The sequence below is a fragment of the Choloepus didactylus genome, chromosome 5 (genome assembly GCF_015220235.1).
Source record: "Choloepus didactylus isolate mChoDid1 chromosome 5, mChoDid1.pri, whole genome shotgun sequence".
Classification (NCBI taxonomy): Eukaryota; Metazoa; Chordata; class Mammalia; order Pilosa; family Megalonychidae; genus Choloepus; species Choloepus didactylus.
In genome coordinates this window covers 1,572,776-1,591,265 of record NC_051311.1, presented here as the reverse complement: position 1 = coordinate 1,591,265, position 18,490 = coordinate 1,572,776, and the positions used below count along the sequence as shown (strand labels likewise).

General features: G+C 51.2%; 1 protein-coding gene across 1 annotated transcript in view; it reads left to right on the top strand.

Annotated features, from left to right (window-relative positions):
* Positions 1 to 18,490, top strand: part of CUBN (cubilin) — a 260,630-nt gene that overhangs the window by 104,143 nt on the left and 137,997 nt on the right. Inside the window, exons 29-31 of the mRNA XM_037837374.1 lie at positions 13,394 to 13,575; positions 16,144 to 16,318; positions 17,589 to 17,758. Coding sequence (XP_037693302.1) covers positions 13,394 to 13,575; positions 16,144 to 16,318; positions 17,589 to 17,758 — 527 coding nt within the window. The remainder of the gene's footprint in view (positions 1 to 13,393; positions 13,576 to 16,143; positions 16,319 to 17,588; positions 17,759 to 18,490) is intronic.

The window sequence follows — 18,490 nt, the reverse complement described above, 5'->3', positions numbered from 1 at the left end:
CAGCAGTGGGTGGGCTGTGTCCCACTTCTCGGGCTCTGGACGTGTGCTCAGGGGGCCCCAAGAAAGGGCTGCGGGTGGGTTGATGGCAGAGCGGAGGCTGTGAGCCCATGGGGTTTGCGGGTCATGAGGAGTGCCCTCCCTCTGTGTTGCATGGTGGTGCATGCTGGGGGCCCCTGTCCATGCCCTGGGAAGTCTGGAGGGAGAGCACACGTGTGTGGGGGGTGAGCCCGCTCCAGCTGGCGTTGGGGGCCATGGGGTGTTTGGGGGCAGTGGGGGCGAGCTTGGGGTGGGGAACGAGCTTTGGGATGGGGGCTGGCAGCGTTTGAGCCGGTGAACGAGTGCCAAGCTGTGCAGGGACCTAAAAGGAGCCCAGAAGCTGCCCTTGTCCCAGCGTGTGCGGCCCAGGTGGGAAGCTGGGCTGCAGGTGAGCAACAACCAAAGTCTATGCAGAGAGGCCACAGCAGGGAGGAGAGTGGGGTGCAGAGTCGGCTCTGAGGAGGGGGATCTCCATGTGCTCGGTGCGATTTTAAAGCCCTCGAAGGAGCAGAGCAGGAATTGCCAAGCGATGCCTGGGCCAGCATCTGCCAAGAAACGTGCAGGCCTGAGCGCAATGCGCGGCGCGGATGTGCAGGGGCCTCCATGTGGACCTGGAGGCCGGAGGGCCCCCTGGAGCTCAGCGGGAAAGAAGCAGGGGCCCTGTGTCTCCAGGGCAGGGGGTGGGGCGGTGGCGCAGGGCCCCCCGGGGTCAGAGGTGGGTGATGGAGGGACCCCAGGGACCGTGCCGGGGACGCGGAGAGCTGGCCATCGTGGTTCGCAGAGGTGGAAGGTGGGAGAGCAAGTTGAGACGCTCTCCTGGACCCTCGAGGTCAGCCCGAGGTAAACTTGAAGCAACAAAAATTAGACCCGGGGCAGCTTTGTGCGCAGTACTGGCTTTCTTCTGCGTCTGGAGACGCGCTTAGGCCCCTTTTCCTCCTGGCGCCGAGTCCGCCTGTGAGCGCCCTGGGGGCTGTGGTCGGAGCTGCCGGGAGGGAGGCGTGGGCACCCCCTGGGCCTGCTCCGAGCACCCCTGGATCCAGGACGCGCCTGTGGCAGCAAAGAAACGAGGAAGGAACCGGGAGCCCGAGGTCCTCCCAGCGTCCTGCTGCCACGCAGGATAAGGACAGCCTGTTCCGTTTGGTGGAAATCTAAGTAAAAAGCAAGCTGCTGAGAACCATTAGTTCTGCAGTTACAGGCCGCTTCCCGCACTGCCTGGGCTTTCAGGCTTACTCGGCTGCGTCCTGCCCTGCATGGTGTGGCCGCTTCCGCCCCTTTGATATTTTGAGCTCCGGCCTTGGTGATACTTTCAGGATATTTTTGAGCATGGAAACTGAAAACGAATTCCATCCTAGCACAGAACCAAAGAAGATTTCTGCATTGGTATGCTGCATCTGATCTTTATTCGTGACAAAAGTTTCACATATCTTCTTTTGCTAAGAACTTTTTAATGAATGATGCTAATTTTTAAAAATCTGTTCATAATTACCTCTTATTTGTAAAACTGGAACAATAATTTACTAAGAAAATCATGCCGTGGTTTCAGAGCTTTCTCTGCGGCGGCCTAGTAATCGGAGGCAGACAGGTCAGAATGGGTGGAAAAACCCCGTTCTGTGGTTACCGGCCTCCTTGGCGACAGCAGTGAACACACGCAGAGCTGCCCTGCTCCCCGCGCCGGCCCTGAGCTCAACCCACCAGGCCCCCGGGGCGCTGCAGCCGGCTCGGCCCCAGAGTCCCTTTCCACTGCCGCTCTCTGAAACAGAAGAAGAGAAAGCCCTCCAACCTCCCCGACCTTCCCGAATCACAGCTTGCACAATGTGTAATGGCCCCTGGGATTTGGGCCAAAGGAGGGGCTTTCTCGAATCTTCTATTTGTTTTCTGGTTTCCTAGCAACAGCCTCTGACAGATACTGCGCAAACTTTCCAGGGGATTCCACATTTTTTAGTACAACTAAGAAAGAAACCACTTTTTTCAGTTTCAAATTTCATGGCAGCCCAAAATGTCTAAATCAGTACCAAACACAGGCTGTGTTCATTGCAGAAAGTTACTCTTTGTCCCCAGAGGTTTCTCGTTTGAGCATTTACTTAGCCCTTGCTTATTTGTCTCTCACATCGTGTACCCAAGGACCCGTTTTTGCCTTCCTGTCGCCGTGCACTCGGCGGAACCGGCGCCAGCCATGTCGTCTGCGCCTGGGCTCGGCAACGGCGGAGTTCTGCGCGGGAGGGTGGTGGCGTTTAGGGACTTAGTGGGGTTTTATGTGCTCTCTGTAAGTGACGACACTTAGGGACTCGCCTTGCATTTTTTTCTCCTTCTAGTTAACCGCTGCAGAGTACCCACAGGCTAAACACTGGGTTTTGCCACGTAGATGTAATTTTAAATTGAGGACATGAATTATGGTAACCAAACCTCACGTGGCCCTAAAGAAGAGTGAATGCCGAGGACATTGATTGCCTTGGCCTCTCGGTTGTTGTTGCTGAGATATTACATTTAAACTGGCGACACCCCCTCCGGCTCGCCGTGAGGGCTTTACGAATAGGATCTCGTGCCTCCTCCCAGCAACTCCCTCTGACGGGAAAGAAAACTGAGGAACGGAGCTCAGAGAAGTTAAGCAACTTGCCCAGACCCACCCGTCCAGGAAATGAGGGACCCGGGCCTTGAAAGCGGGCGTGAGGGTCCGGGCACGGCTCCGCGGAGCTGCAGAACTGGTGATGGGCTCTCCCCCTCACTCTCGGAGACCCCCTGGAGCTGCCCCTGCGCTGGCCTCACCCCCGGGCCGGGAGGCTGCTGGGGCCAGAGCACCCGACCGGGTCCAGCAGCTGCCCATGGGAGGCCCGGCCCTGCACTGGTGGCTCTGGGGCCAGACGTTGGCTTGACTGTGCAGGAGGGAGGCTCCTAGCCCGGCGCCCCGGAGCTGAGGACCCAGGGGCTGCACGGCCTTCCTGGGGCCCGTCAGGACTGAGGATCCCCTGGACGCCCTGAGGCTCAGGCTCGGGCAGAGCAGGGAGGTTGGAGCCTCCACGTGCGGTGAGGGCCTGTCCACGCTGTCCGTGTCCGGGGAAAGGCTGCAGGAGCAGGCAGGGGTGCAAGAAGGAACGGGGGAGGCAGCGGTGGACGTGGGGCCCACAGGGGCACCATGAAGCAGACACCGCACGGGCATGAAGCCCACGCGCTCTTCGTCTGCTCTCTCTCTCTCCTTGGACACCACATGTTTATCTTCTCTCTCTCCTGGGTCACCACACGTTTGTCTTCTCTCTCCTTGGATACCATGCATGCATCTCTCCTCCCTCCTTGGACACCACATGTTAATCTTCTCCCTGTCCTGGGACACCACACATTTTTCTTCTTTGTTCTTTTTCCTTCCCTTCAGAGGAATTTCACCTTCCTGGGCCTTTGCTCTCCCTGATCTGGTCTCTGATTTTGTCTCACGACTGCTCTGGCTCGCGTCTTGTCCTCATGGAACGCCAGCTGGCCACGGCATCCCTCCTGCCGTCCCCTGCACAGCGCTCGCTGACCTGGGGCTGTGCGCTTGGCCTTGTTTTGGAGAGGCTGTCTGCTTTCGGTCTCCCCTCTTGGTGGCACGCTTGCCTTTCGCCTCCCAGGTGAGTGTGGCACACCCCAGGCTGTGGGAGAGCTCGCCCACAACACCAGGCCGGGGGGCGCTGACCTTTTGTGGTGCTTGTTACTTGCCACCATCTCCTCTGGCCAACATCGGCCGGCTTCTGGGGCTCATAGTCCTCTCCATCCCTCACCTACCTGGAAGTTTCTGTCCCAAATCCCTTTAATTACAGTATTTGTGTATTTTTCACAGATGTATCAGGAGGCCTGGACAACAAACGTGTACTCCTGGACGTATCTCACCTGCCTGGGTTTCCCCCTTCCCAAATCCGAGCTTTTAGTTACCAGTCCCCTCCTGTCTGGACAGCCCTCACCTCTCCCCACCTCCTCCACAGCTCAGGGAATTGGTCTCACCTGCGACGCACCTTTCAGGGTGTTGGCAAAACAGAATGTCTGTATTTATTTCTTTTAAATATTTTACTTTTACCCTTTCATTGTAGTAACATATGCACACACATACACACTCACAAACACACACAATTAGCCTCTTTATAGTGTACAATTCAGTGGTACTAATTGTATCTGCAATATTGCACCTCTACTACCGACATCCATTATCCCAACATCATTATCACCTCAAACAGAAACTCTGTACCTATTAAGCAATAACTCCCCTTTTCTCTAATTCCCCAGCCCGTGGTAACCTGTAATATACTATCTGTCTCTACGAAATTTGCTTATTCTAGGTATTTCATATAAGAAAGATCATACAATATTTGTCCTTCTACTCCTTGTATATTTCACTTAATGTGATGTCTTCAAGATTCATCCCTATTATTGCATGAACCAGAACTTCATTCCCTTGTAATCATGAATACTATTCCATTGTATGTGTACACCACATTTCATTTATCCATTCATCAGCTGATGGACACTTGGGTTGCTTCCATCTTTGGGCAGTTGTGAATAATGCTGCCATGAACATCGGTGTACGTGTATCTGTTCAAGCACCTGCTTTCAATTCTTTTGGATATATGCTTAGTAGTGGGATTGCCAGGTCATGTGGTAATTCTATACTTAGCTTCCCAAGAAATTGCCAAACTGTCTCCCACATGGGCTGCACCATTCTACACCCCCACCAGCAGTGACAAAGTTTTCCAATTTCTCCACATCCTCCCCAACAGTTGTGATTCTTCATATTTTTAATGGTAGCCATTCTGGTGGATGTGAAATGCCATCTCATTGTGGTTTTAGTTTGCATTTCCCTGATGGCTGATGATGCTAAGAAGCTTTTCATGTGCTTTGGGGTTATCTGTATATCCTCTCTGGTGAAATGTTTATTTGCATCTTTTGCCCAGTTTTTAATTGTGTTGTATTGTTGTTAAGTTGAAGGCTTTCTTTATGTTTTCTGGATATTAAAACTTTATCAGACATGTGGTTTCCAAATATTTTCTCCCATTGTGTAGGTTGTTGTTTTACTTTTATGATAAAGTCCTTTGAGGCACAAAAGTTTTTTTTTATTTTGAGGAGTTCCCATTTATCTATTTTTTCTTTTGTTGCTCGTGCTCTTGGTGTACAGTCTAAGAAAGCATTGCCTAACACAAGGTACTGAAGATGCTTCCCTACATTTTCTTTTAGGAGTTTGATGGCTCTGGCTTTTATATTTAGGTCTTTGATCCATTTTGAGTTGATTTTTGTATAAGGTGTGAGATATCCTTTCTTTTTGCAGATGGAGGTCCAGTTATTTCAGCACCATTTGTTAAAGAGTCTATTCTTTCCCAGTTTTGTGAAAGTGAGACCTTTGTCAAAAATCAGTTGGCCATAAATCTGAGGGTCTGTTTCTGAGCTCACGATTCAAATCCGTTGGTCAATATGTCTAACCTTGTGCCAATACCATGCTGTTTTGACCTCTGTAGCTTTGTAATAAGCTTTATGCGGTCGCAGTTGACTCGTCTGGGGGGGGGGTGGCGGCCGGTTGCTAAATCCTAGGTTCCCAGGCTTGCTCTGAGGGTACCGGCGGCGGGGGCTCTTTCCCGGAGGCGAGGGCGAGGCGGGGGACTTGGCCAGGTCCCCGGCGGGGGGGTGTGCAAGGTGTGGAGGGCGGCGAGAAGGAACAGGCAGGACACAGTTCTTAGAGGGTGGAGAAGCCAAGAGAGTTTATTAGGGGTGAGCACAGGTTATATAGGCTGGCATAGAGGGCGGGGGTTGTTACAAGTCAATGCTGAGGGGATAAAGGCTAGGATTGGTTCTGAGAGGGTGCGGAGGTTAGGATTGGTTCTAAGAGAGCACGGAGGTTGTTTGAAAAGGGGCGGGAGTTGCTCTGGCAACGGTGTCTGGCAACAATGTATGCGCACTGGTGGTGATGGGAGTTGCACTGGCAACGGGGAGTGTCCGGGCAAGATAAGGGGGTGGGGAAAAGGCGGTTCCCTCCGGCAAGCCTCCCCTAACAGTGGTATTTTGGGTGAGGAAATGGGGCCTGCCTCCGGCCTCACTTTCCCAGGCCCGGGGGGCTGTGGAGGGCGCTGTCGCCCGTGCCCACCACCCTCCCCAGGGGCGGATCCGGTCCCCTGGCCCAGGCCCGCGAAGTTGAAGCACGTAATCAGTGTCCCGCACTTTAAAATCAGGAAGTGTGAGTCTTCCAACTTGGTTTCTTCTTTTTCAAGAGGTCCTTTTTTGGCCTTTAAGGGCACATAAAGCTTCCTAATTGGCTTTTCCATTTCTGCAAATAAGGCTGTTGGAATATTAATTGGAATTGCATTGAATCTACAAATCACTTTGAATAAGATTGACATCTTAACAATATTCAGTCTTCCAATCCATGAACACGGAATGTCCTTCCAGTTATTTAGGTCTTCTTTGATTTCTTTTAGCAATGTTTCGTACTTTTCTGTTTACGGATCCCTTATATCCTTGGTTAGACTTATCCCTAGATACTTGATTCTTTGAGTAACTATTGTAAATGGATTTTTTTTTATTTTTTTCTGATTATTCATAGCTTGTGTATACAAATATTACTGATTTTGGGGTGTTGATTTTGTACTCTCCACTTTGCTGAATTCATTTATTAGCTCTAGGAGCTTGGTTGTGGATTTTTCAGGGTTTTCTGTATTTAATATCCTGTCATCTGAAAATGGGGAGAGTTTTACTTCTTCCTTTCCAGTTTGGATGCCTTTTGTTTCTTTTTCTTGCCTAACTGCTCTGGCAAGAACTTCCAGTACAATGTTGAATAACAGTGATGGCAGCGGGGAGTATCTTTGTCTCGTTCCTGATCTTCAAAATAAGGAAGAAGACAAGGAAACGTTCGGTCCTTCCCCGTTAAGTGGGATATTGGCTTTGGGCTTTTCATATATGCCCTTCGTCACTGAGGAAGTTTCTTTCTGTTCCTCGTGTTCTAAGTTTTCTTTTTTGTTTTTTTTTTTGTTGTTGTTGTTGTTTTGTTTTTTTACCTAGAAGCAGTGCTAGATTTTGTCACATTCCTTTTCTGCCTCAGTTGAAATGATCATGTTGTTTTTTCCTTCTTTAATGTGGTATATTCCATTCATTACTTTTCTTGTGTGAAACCCCCCTTGTAAGGGATAAATCCCACTTGATCATAGTGTGTAATTATTTTCATGGACTGTGATATTTGATTTGCTAGTACTTGGTTAAGGATTTTTGCAACTATATTCATAGGAGATATTGGTCTGTCATTTTCTTGTGGTATCTTTATTTGGCTTTGGTATGACTGATTTTGGACTCATAGAATGAGGCCTCTTCAATTTTTTGGAAGAATTTGAATAGAATTGGAGTCAAGACTTCTTGGAATGTTTGGTAGACTTCCCCTGTGAAGCCATCTGGTCCTGGGCTTTTCTTTGTTGGGAAATGTTTGAAGATTGATTCAGTCTCTTTATTAGTAATTGGTTTGTTGAGATATTCTGATTTTTAAGTATAGGTAGTTTGTGTGTTTCTAAGAATTTGCCGATTCATGTAGGTTCTCTAATTTGTTGGTGTGTAGTTGTTCATAGTATCTGCTTATATTCCTTTTTATTTTGGCACGGTTGGTGGTAATGTCCCCCTTTCATTTCTGATTTTCATTATTAGTGTCCTCCTTCTCTTTTTCTTCATCAGTCTAGCTAAAGGTTTCTTAATCTTACTGGTCATTTTAAGGAACCAGCTTTTGAATCTGTTAGTTCTCTCCAATGTTCTTCTGTTCTCTATCTTAGTTATCTTGGCTCTAATCTTTGCATTTTCCTTCCTTCTGCTTGCTTTGGGTTTAGTTTGCTCTTCTTTTTCTAGTTCCTCCAGTTTTGAGGTTAGTTCTCTGATTTGAAGTCTTCTTATTTTTTAATGTATGCATTTAGAGCTATAAATTTCCCTCTGCCTTTGCTTCATCCGTTCAGTTTTGGTGTGTTGTATTTTCATTTTCATTCACCTCAAGGTATTTCCTAATTACCCTTGTGATTTCCTCTTTAATCCCTTGGTTGTGATTGTTGTTTAATTTCCATATATTTGTGAATCTTCCATTTCTTCCTCTGTTATTGATTTCTAGCTTCATTCCATTGTGTTCAGAGAAGATACATTTTGTGATTTCAAATTTTTGAATTTACTGAGCTTTGTTTTGTAACCTAAGATATGGTCTGTCATGGAGAATGATCCATGTGCACTTGAGAAGAATGTGTATTCGGCTGCTGTTGAATGAAATGTTCTGTATATGTCTGTTAGGTCTAGTTGGTTTAGAGTGTCCTGAATGTCCTTGTTGATTTTCTGACTAGATGCTATATCTATTTTTATAAGTGGTATATTAAAGTCTCCTAATATTAATGTAGAACTGTCAATTTCTCCCTTCAAATCTGTCAGCATTTGCCTCATGTATTTTGGGGCTCTACTGTTAGGTGAATGTGTATTTATAATTGTTACATCTTCTCATGAATTGACCCCTTTATCAGTATATAATGACCATCTTTGTCCCTCATAACTTCTTTTTTTAACTTAAAGACTATTTATCTGATATTATAGCTACCCCAGCCCTCTTTTGGTTACTACTTGCATGGTATATATTTTTCCATCTTTTCACTTTCAACCTTCTTGTGTCTCTGAATTTAAGGTGGGGCTGTTGCAGACAACATATAGTTGAATCTTGCTTTTTTATCCATTCTGCCAATCTCTGCCTTTTGATTGGCATTTTAATCCATTTATATTTAAAGTTACACCAATAGTGCAGGAATTTCTTCTGCCATTTTGCTATTTAACTTTGAAGTCTTATACATTTTTGTCCCTCAATTCTTCCGTTAATGCCCACTTTTATATTTATTTTATTTTATTTTGTTGTACCATATTAAGTGCCTTCTGCTTTCTATCTAGATATATTTTTCATGTGTTTTCCTTGAGGTTACCATGGCATTAAAATTTAACATCCTAAATATATAGCAATCATATTTGGTTTGATACCAAGTTGACATCAGTAGTATACATATATGCTTTTCCCATACCCCTCCATCCCCTCACTATTTTTTGTACCTGTTAACACTTACATATTTGTACATTTTTTGTCCAAAACTATAAATTTATAGTTACTTTTTATGAATTTGCACTTTAGCACCTGTAGGAAGTAAGAAGTGGAGTTACATAACAAACAATACGATACAATAATACTGATGTTTATAATTACCCAAATGGTCACTTTTACCACAGGACTTTATTTCTTTATACCATTTTGAACCACTGTCCAGTGTCCTTTCATTTCAAGCTGCAGAGCTCCCTTTAGTGTTGCTTGTAGGGCTGGTCTAGTGGTGATGAACTCCCTCAGCTTTTGTTTATCTCAGAATGTCTTAACCTCTCCCTCATTTTTGAAAGAAAGTCTCTCCAGATATAAAATTCTTGGCTGGCAGTTGTTTTCTTTCAGCATTTCAAGTATTTTAACCCAGTGCCTTTTTGCCTCCATGGGTTCTGATGAGAAATCAGCCCTCAATCTAATTGGGACTCCCTTTTATGTAATATGTTGCTTTTCTCTTGCAGCTTTCAGAACTCTCTCCTTGTCCTTTGCATTTGACAGTGTAATCAGTATATGACAGGGTGTATGTTTCTTCGTGTTCAGCCTTTTTGTTGTTCTCTGAGCTTCTTGGATATACATATTCATGTTTTTTGCTAAATTTTGGGAAGTTCTTTGTCATTATTTCTTTGAATATTCCTTCTGCCTCTTTCTCTCTTTCATTCTCCTCTGGGATTCCCATAATGCTTACATCAGTATGCTTGGTTGTGTCCCATAGCTGTCTTAGTCTTTTTTTGCTTTTTATATTTCTTTTTCCTTCCTGCTCCTCAGTCTGACTTATTTCAATTTTATTGTCTTCAAGGTCACTGATTCTTTCTTCTGCCAGCTCCAATCTGCTGTTGAAACCCTCCTGAAAATTTTTCATTTCAGTTATTATGGTCTTAAACTGCTGTAGTTCTGTTTGGTTCCTTTTTAAAATTCCTGTTTCTTTACTAAGATTCTCATATTGTTCATTCATTGTTTTCCTGATATCTTTTAATTCTTTCTCTGTACTTTCCTTCATCTCCTTGAGCATTTTTAAATCATTTTTTTTTTTTAAAGACTCTGTTTTCTGTGTCTGCTTTGTCTTCTTCATTGATATTTTCTGGATTTTTATCCTCTTCCTTTGGATGGACTGTCATTTCCTGTTTCTTTGTTTCTCTTGTACTCTTTTCTTGCACACTGTACATTTTAATATTTTAAAATGTTAATTCTGGACTTATTCCCTGAGATGCTGTTTCTTGATTTTGTAACCAGCTGGTGATAAGATAGAGATTTTCTTGAGCCTCAGCCCCCCTCCCAGGAAGGTCTGCCCAAAGTGAATGCAGTGTGCAGGGTTTTCCTTGTCTTTTCTTGCCCTGTGTCTTGTCCTGGGCCTGTGCTTGTTAGTTGTTTTAGAGTTCCCCTGTTGACAAGAGTTTCTCAGGAGACAGGCCCCTCTCTCCCGGGGATTGAAATCATGCAAGCCTTTGCCCAAGGCTTTTGCCTGAATGGTGTCTCACGCTGCTTTTCCCTGGAGGGCAAATTCTGGGAAGAGGGCACACCAGAGCGGACTCTCCCAAGTCAGTCTCTCCCAGTCAGAACAACGCCAGGGACCCATGAAGGGGGTGCAGCTGTGGAGAGGGGGACAGGCAGGGTGCCAGGAACTTCTTTCACAGCTCTCCAACACTGAGCCTTCTTGACCTGCCCAGCAAATGCAGCCCGTCAACTCACTGTCCCCCACAGCCCTGAGGAGCATAGCGTCTTTAAATCTCCTCCTCCGCTGCTGCCTTTGTCCAGGTCGGATGGGACCAATGGCTGCTGCCATCTTTGTCCAGGGCGGATTGAAACAATGGCTGCTGCCATCTTTGTCCAGGGCAGATGGGATCAGTGGCTGCTGCCATCTTTGTCCAGGGTGGATTGAAACTATGGTTGCCACCGCCTTTGTCCAAGGTGGTTTGGAACCCATGCGATCCAAAGTTGCTAATCAAAAGCCGTGATCATTGATCGGCTGAGCACACCCCTGTTCTTGGGGAAGAGGATTTTTATGTCCCTTTCTGTCGCCAGCAGCAAGCCAGGGACTGGGCCCAGGGTGGCTCACTGTGAGAGTGTGGGATGGGCACTGAGCTCTGCCATGCGGAGAGAGCAATTTACAGGCTTTACTGTGATTTGTCAGCCTCTTGCTTCCGCTTTTCCCTGTTCGTTCTTCTGGCCTCTGGAGTTTGAAAACAATTGTTTCAGACAGGTCCTGCCAGTTTACTGGTGGTTCTGGTGGAAGGACTGAGTCCCAGCGCTCCCTGTCCCTCTTCCCACAATCCTCTCTTTAAATGTACTTTTGCTTTTTGGCTTCTTTTTAACATTGACCACTGATTTCTCAGGCATCTCCCTCAGAAGTTGGAGGGTGTCCTCTTTGGGTTAGTTCTTGTTCCTTTCCTTCCAGCTTTGGGGGCTGTAGCCATGTCCCTTTAAAGCTGGCACTGCTCCCGGGTCTATCCGTTTATTGAACATCATTTCAGGAAATGCCTGGGGGAAGGAGGAGACGTCATTCGAGCACTAGTAGGGCAACACAGAATAAGCTTTTTAAGCCTTGTCTCTGATTCCATGTGGTTGTTTCACTGTTGGTTTGCTTTTATTGAAGCTCCTCTGTTCAAAAAAGAAAGAAAAAAATAAGCAACTTAGGATAGAGCATACATTGAAGATTATTCTTAATTTTTTTTTTGTTCTGGAATTTTATACCTCATAGCTTGTTTTGGACAAAAGCAACACCAGTGCTCCCAAAGTCCTTTTATGAAAACACGTTAAATTGCCTACACAAGCAAGCAGGGTTAGAGGCAGATTTGCACCCTTGCTTGCTGTGAGCTCAGTGGCGAGCCTGCTTCCTGCCGATAAGGCAGGCACTTCCATGCAGCCGATGAATGGGCATCCGGAGGAAAATAAAATCAAATGGGTTATCTGTCACCAGTCCTGAAGGCTTTGTAAAGACTCGCTATTTAAAACTTGAGAAAACATGATTCTCTGCAGGAGGTCATTTTATTCGGGTTCAGCTGATCTATATAGGTTTTGTTTGATTTGCCTCAGAGAGCATCAGAGTACATGAGAAGTATTGCTTTATTTATTTTCCAGCTTGCTATAGTGATTTTCCCCAGTGGGTGGACGGAACAGTAAGGGGGGCTACATCCAGTTGCCTGTTGGAGTCCTGGGGGCTGGGTGTGGTGGTACAGCCCAGAACAGCTGGACGAGGCCCCTCGTGGGCCTCCCTTGCTCTCCTCCCAGAGGGGCTGCAGGGTCCTTCAGCCACGGTGAGCAAGTAAGATGACATGCTTTATTCAAAGCACCGGAAAGCCGAGACCCCAGACCAGCAAAGCAGCTCTCCCGCGGCTGAGGGCGTGGGACGGCCCCCTGGCTGGTCCGGGGGCCCTGCAGCCGCCCCCAGGGTCTCTCAGTTCTCATCCCAGAGTGATCAGGACACTGGGGTGCAGGCCGCTCTGGAGCCCCCTGGGGTGCAGGCCTGCCCTCCATGTGTGCGGGGAGACTTCTGGGAGCCCGCGTTTCTCCTGAACCCCCTGAGAGCTGCGTGCACCCCGCCGCTGTCTGGCCCTTGCTCACATGCTCACACTCAGTACACATGCTCACACACACACACACACATACACACACACACACACAGAGCAGATGACCCCATTCCCTCGTGTGGAACCACTGGTCGAGACCACCTGGCCAGCCCGGACCCAGACTGTTGTGGGTGGGCAGAGCCGCCTCGGGGCCATGTGTGCCATGCCAAGTGCTCAGGACGTGCGCGGCTGGCCATTTCTTGCTGGGTTTTTCATGTGTCTGTTGGAGAAGTTCCTCGGCCGGACCTACAGCATGTGTGTTTTTATTTCCTGCCATCCCTAGTGCAAACTCCTTAGATCTGAGAAGACTTGGAAACAGTGTTTTGGGAATCAGAATCCGGAGTCCTGGAGCCCTGGGCTCACTTGTCACTTCTGTGCACAGGGTCTGCTGTGTGATTGTTACCTACATGTAACAGAGAACACCTAGAAATGAAAACGACATTTTGAAAACAGTGCCCCAGGTTTGATGCCATGAGAATAAGGGCCGAGGATTACTGTACAAAGGATGTAATCAGTGCTTTACGAAAGAGATTTAACGCGTAGTGGCCGTGATTTCTTTCTCAGTGGTTCGCAGCGCTGTGTTACTTGGTTATGACCTGAAGGCTACCTCCCAGCTTCACGGCTGAGTCCTGGCCACGGCCTCCTGGTGCGCTGTGTGCCGGGCCTTTCCCCGGGCCCACGGTGCGCTGATGCCCCTTCTGTCCCGCAGGCTGTGGCGAGGAGCAGTCCGGAGCGGGGGGCTCCTTCAGCAGCCCCGGGTACCCGGGCAGGTACCCGCCCAACCGGGAGTGCATCTGGTTCCTGCACGCGGCCCCCGGGAGCAGCATCCGCCTCACGGTGCACGACTTCGACGTGGAGTACCACGCCAGCTGCAGCTTTGACGTCCTGGAGGTGGGCACTGCGGCTCTTCTCCCCAAATTCAGAGTGGAGCTGGAATCGCTCCGCAAAAAGAGTTCTGTTTGTGGAGGTTTGGCTGAGCGTGGGAGAGACCTTCGTGAGCAGCCAGCAGGTTTGCAGATATAGCAGGTTATCATCCTTCTTTGTGTTTTGGAAAAGCAGTGCCCCAAGGCTTTGCCTGCAGGCAGGTTTTCCAGGTGACCCAGGAGGCAGCCTGAGGGGTGGGGAGAGAGCCAGGGAGGGGAGCCCTGGGCAGCTGGGCTCAGCCCCCTGCGCCCCGGGGATCAGGCGAGTGCAGCTCAGGGCGTCGCTCTCCAGGGTCCCAGGCTGGCCCGCTCCCCTCCGGTGGCTGACGGCGCCCCTGGGTGTGTTGGCGCCCCCGGGCCTCGCTCGGGAACCTCCCTCAGGAGAAGCTTCAGGAAGCAGCAGAGTGGAGGGGAGCTGGGGCGCACGTGGGCACAGGATCGGGGACTGTACCCCTAGGCGGGACCTGAGGGAGTCCCGCAGGCCGCATCTGTCATGGCCCACTCTCCCCACTCAAGGCCCACCCTTCCCTCTCAGCCCTGCCCTGCCCTCCCCTCAGGCCACGCCCTCCTCCCTCAAGGCCCGCCCTCCCTTCAAGGCTCGCCCACCCCGCTCAGCCCCGCCCTCCCCTAATCCCCGCCTCGAGCCCCACCCTCTCCTCAGCCCCGCCCCTCAAGGCCCCGCCCCTGCAAGGCCCATCCTTCCCTCAAGGCCCCGCCCTCCCCTCAGCCCCGCCCTCCCTTCGGCCCCGCCCCCCACAGCTGGGACCCAGTGCGCAGGCCCAGTGCGGGCCGCGCTCCACAGGATCTCGGCGCTGGGGAACCTTAGTGAATCCCAAACCAGGTCTTTCCTTGGAAGCGCGCTCAGGGTGGGCGCTGAGGGAGTGAGCAGCTCAGGCCTCTCTGGAGGACCCTGCGCCCCGCCCCGGCCCTGAGCCCTTCTCCCCCCCAGCACAGGCGCGAGTCGGGCGGACAAGGCCTGTGAGGAAGGCTCGCTCTGCCGCGGGACAGTCGCATAAACCTCCAAGGCTTCAAGGGGCCGCGGGGGCCTGCGACGTTCCGCCCTTTCTTTCCGTGCTCCAAGCCTGCGGCCACGCGGGCCGCGCTGTGCTCCGGCCTGTCAGGCCCCCGGCGGGAGAAGGCAGGGCGCTCCCGAGAGCAGCCCGGGAGGGCAGGGCCGGGGGTCCCCGCGGTGCGGAGGGGCCTGCAGGGGGTGGGCGGTCTGAGGCCCTGCGGCTCTTTGGGGAACGTTTTTTCAAGGCGGAAATGAGTGATCCCCTCCCCCTTTTCCGCCAGTGCCCCTGAGGGAGGTGCCGGGGCCTTTGGGCTCCCCCCAGACCCCGCGCGTCCCGCCGCTCCGCCCGCCGCGCCGGGAGCCCGCTGCTTCCCTGCGGCGCCGCGGGGCGGAAGGAGACGCTGCGAGCGGCGGCCTCGGGGATGGGGGCGGAGGCCTCCGGGGGCGCGTTCCGTCTCCCGCCACCAGGCCCCGCTCCCTGCGCTGTCGCCGTGGGCGCCCTGCCGCCCTCCCGGTCTTGCCTCTTTCTCGGTGGCGGGCTTCGTGTGGAAGCCCGGAGCTGCGCCCTGTTGGCCCTGCGAGAACCGGGGTCTGAGGGGCTCTGCAGACAGCAGGGGGCCGACAAGGAGCCCCCTCCCCGCCCGGTGCAGCCTCCCAGCGCCCCCGTGGGCTGCGCGCGTCTCCACACAGGGGCTGGTTGGGAGCGCGCAGCGGCCAGAGGGAGGCAGAGGGGGCGCGGAGTTCCCTGCCCGTTCTTCCAGAGGCTTCTGGGCCCAGCTGGCTGCTCTTCAAGGGGCCTCGAGCAGGAGCCGGCAGGCCTGGTGCACCCCCAGCCCCCAGCTAGACCCCCATTTGTCAGTGAGGCGTGTAGAGGGCTCTACCCTTCCCAAAGTGCTGCCCGCCCTGGGCCTGGGGCCTGCCAGCGTTCCCTCCTCCGCCCAGCGCCCTGGGAACAGCTCTTTCTTTCTTTTTGGCCTTTCCTGCGTGACCGGGGGAATTCATTAGACAAAGAAACCATTATGAACTCAAATCGCGTTCTCCTCCCCAGAGGCGGCTTCTTGTTCTCACTGGCTCTCCCTGAGAGCCCCGGAGTGGACCCCCTGTGGTCAGGGGGCCTGGGGAGGGGCACGGTGACCCAGAGGTGGGCAGGGGGCCCAGGTAGCAGGGAGAGGGCACAGCACATGGATCCCAGGACCCTGCGTGGTGTGACAGAGGGCGTGTGTGTGCGTGCGTGAGAGCATGTGTACTGAGTGTGAGCATGTGTGTGTGTGTGTGCATGTGTGCACACCTGAGTGCATGTGTGTGTGCAGGTGTGTACGTGTGTGAGCATGTGTGTGCATGCGTATGTGTACATGAGTGGGAGCATGTGTAGCGTGTGCGTGGGCAGTCAGATGTGCAACTTGGGAGTGGACTTGTGCGTCCCGAGGCGGAGGGCACGTGGGAGGTGGGCGTCCAGCTCAGCCTCGGCCTCCGGGTCCTCGCCCCGCGTGGAGCCCTCACCGGAGCCCTTCCCGCCCTGCGCAGGTCTATGGAGGGCCCGACTTCCACGCCCCGCGGCTGGCCCAGCTGTGCGCCCAGGGCTCGCCTCCCATGCCGCTCCAGCTGGCCAGCACCGGCAGCGAGCTCGCCCTCCGGTTCAAGACGGACAGCTCCATCAACGGCAGGGGCTTCAACGCCTCCTGGCAGGCGGTCCCTGGAGGTGAGGATGGGGCGGCAGGAGCCCCGAGCCCTGCAGTCCACCCCAGATTGGAGAATGGGCCAAGGAAGGCGAGCCCACGCCCCGAGCCTTCCAGGTGGAGAATTCTGCCCTGGCTGGACCCCCCTGCCAGAGCCCCTGCCTCGGAGAGACCCGGCCAGGTCAGGCTGAGGGCAGAGGCGGGGGGGGGGGGGGGGGGGGGGGGGGGGGGGGGGGGCGCTGCCTCAGTCCGGGGCTGTGAGGGGTGTGGGGGGTATTGGGCCCACCCCTCACTCCCTCCACTCCCCTCCGCCCCCCACCAGCCCCAGCACTGGCAGTGCACTCTTGCCATGGTGCAGACGGGTGCCCCCCACTGACGTCAGTTCTGGGGTGCTTGAGACCCTGGGCCGGCACAGGCCCCTCCATGGACAGGCCCCGCACAGAACGAGTGCTTCGGCAGATGCCAACCACCCGGCTGCTAAAAACGCCTCATGGCCGAGGGCTTTCTGCCAACCAGGCACTTCTCTAACTGTTCACAAGGGCCACCTGGTCTGGCCTCACAGCCAGCCTCCCACTGAGGGGCTTTTCCCTTCTTCATTGTCCCAGTGGGGACGAGGATGCAGTGACCAGCCCAGACACATGGGCTGGGAAATGCCCAAGGGAGGCAGCCCCAGGTCACCTGACAGTCTTGCTCCGTCAGCTCCCAGGAGCAGGGCGTACAGTAGATTTCCTTTAGCATGAGGAATGCATGAATTCAATCAGAACAAGATACATGCATCGTGTTTAGATTCCCCAAAATGCTTCTCGAGTGTTAGGAAATTGCACTGAATCTTTCCGTTGTTGGTTGATTCCATCATAAGTCCAATAAGTGATGGGTCACAGGTGTAGGCATTTGATAACATTGTAGGAATAAAAATACTGCTGGAGTAACTGCTCCCTAGGTCTAGAGTGTGAAATACAGGACAGATATTAAATTATTTGTTGAAGCGCACACTACAGATTATCAAAACTCCTACAAGGGGGTGTGTTATTCTTATGCCATGCTGTGTATTTTAGAGAGCATTGAAGAGAGTATTTTATGGCATTGTGCAAACATGACTTTTATTTGTACTTTTCCTTATTTGTGTCAGCTTTGCCACTGGTCTTTAGAGTATTTGGAACGTTCACTTCGTGCTGCCCGCATCACCCTTCTCCATTCTGTGGCAAGAGCAGCATGCTGGTTTGTGACAACGGGGAAGGGTGGCAGTTATGCCTCTGACATCTCTCTCACCTGGGCCTGACTTTCCCTCGGCAGGTTGCGGTGGCGTTTTCCAGGTTCCCAGTGGAGAGATTCATTCCCCAAATTACCCCAGTCCTTACAGTAGCAACACTGACTGCTCCTGGGTGATTCAGGTTGAAAGAAACCACCGTGTTCTCTTGAACTTCACGGACTTTGACCTTGACCCTCAGGACTCCTGCATTGTGGTAAGTGACCTGGTCTCCAGGTGACCCTGCGTGGAAACACCACCGTGTGAGCATAGGACTGAACACACTCATCATGTCAGCTTCCAGTGTCAGGTCGTGGAAAACCCAACCAGTAGCAACTGAAACCTTTAGAATGTTTACTTTTTAATAACAAATCAGGAACTGGATAATCTCAGGATGTGCTTATCAGCTCAGTATTTGCCCTGCCATCCTTTGTGTGCTGGCTTTTCATTTTCTGTTTGGTACCTCTTGGTCAAAAATGGCTATGAAAGTTCTGAACATCCTGAGTCTTTCTTTTGTTGTTGTTTTATCGTTTGTTTGTGTTTTAATCAGGAAAGTCAAATTTTCACAGAAACCTCCTTCCATATCATTGGTCAGAACTGGCTGCAAGGAAGTTTCGGAAAGTAGAGTGGGAAGGATTTGCCGTAACTTCTGGGGTTCTCACAGGGCTCCCATTTTCTTGAGATCAGCTTATCTCTGTCTATTTGCACAAGTCATGTTCTCACAGGACAGAAGAGGTTGGGTAATGGCTGTACAGGAGAAGATATATGGCTATTAGTTGTTTCACATTCTTAGAAGTACTCCAGTATACTGGTGGGTTTTCAATTTTAATAATTGAAATTACATTCAGTTGAATTACGTTATAAATCTACTTACAGGTTTGTTTGGTTTATGTCTGTGTCTTCAGGGTTTGAGTAGGCAAAGCACCATACAAACTGTAAGGTTTTCCGT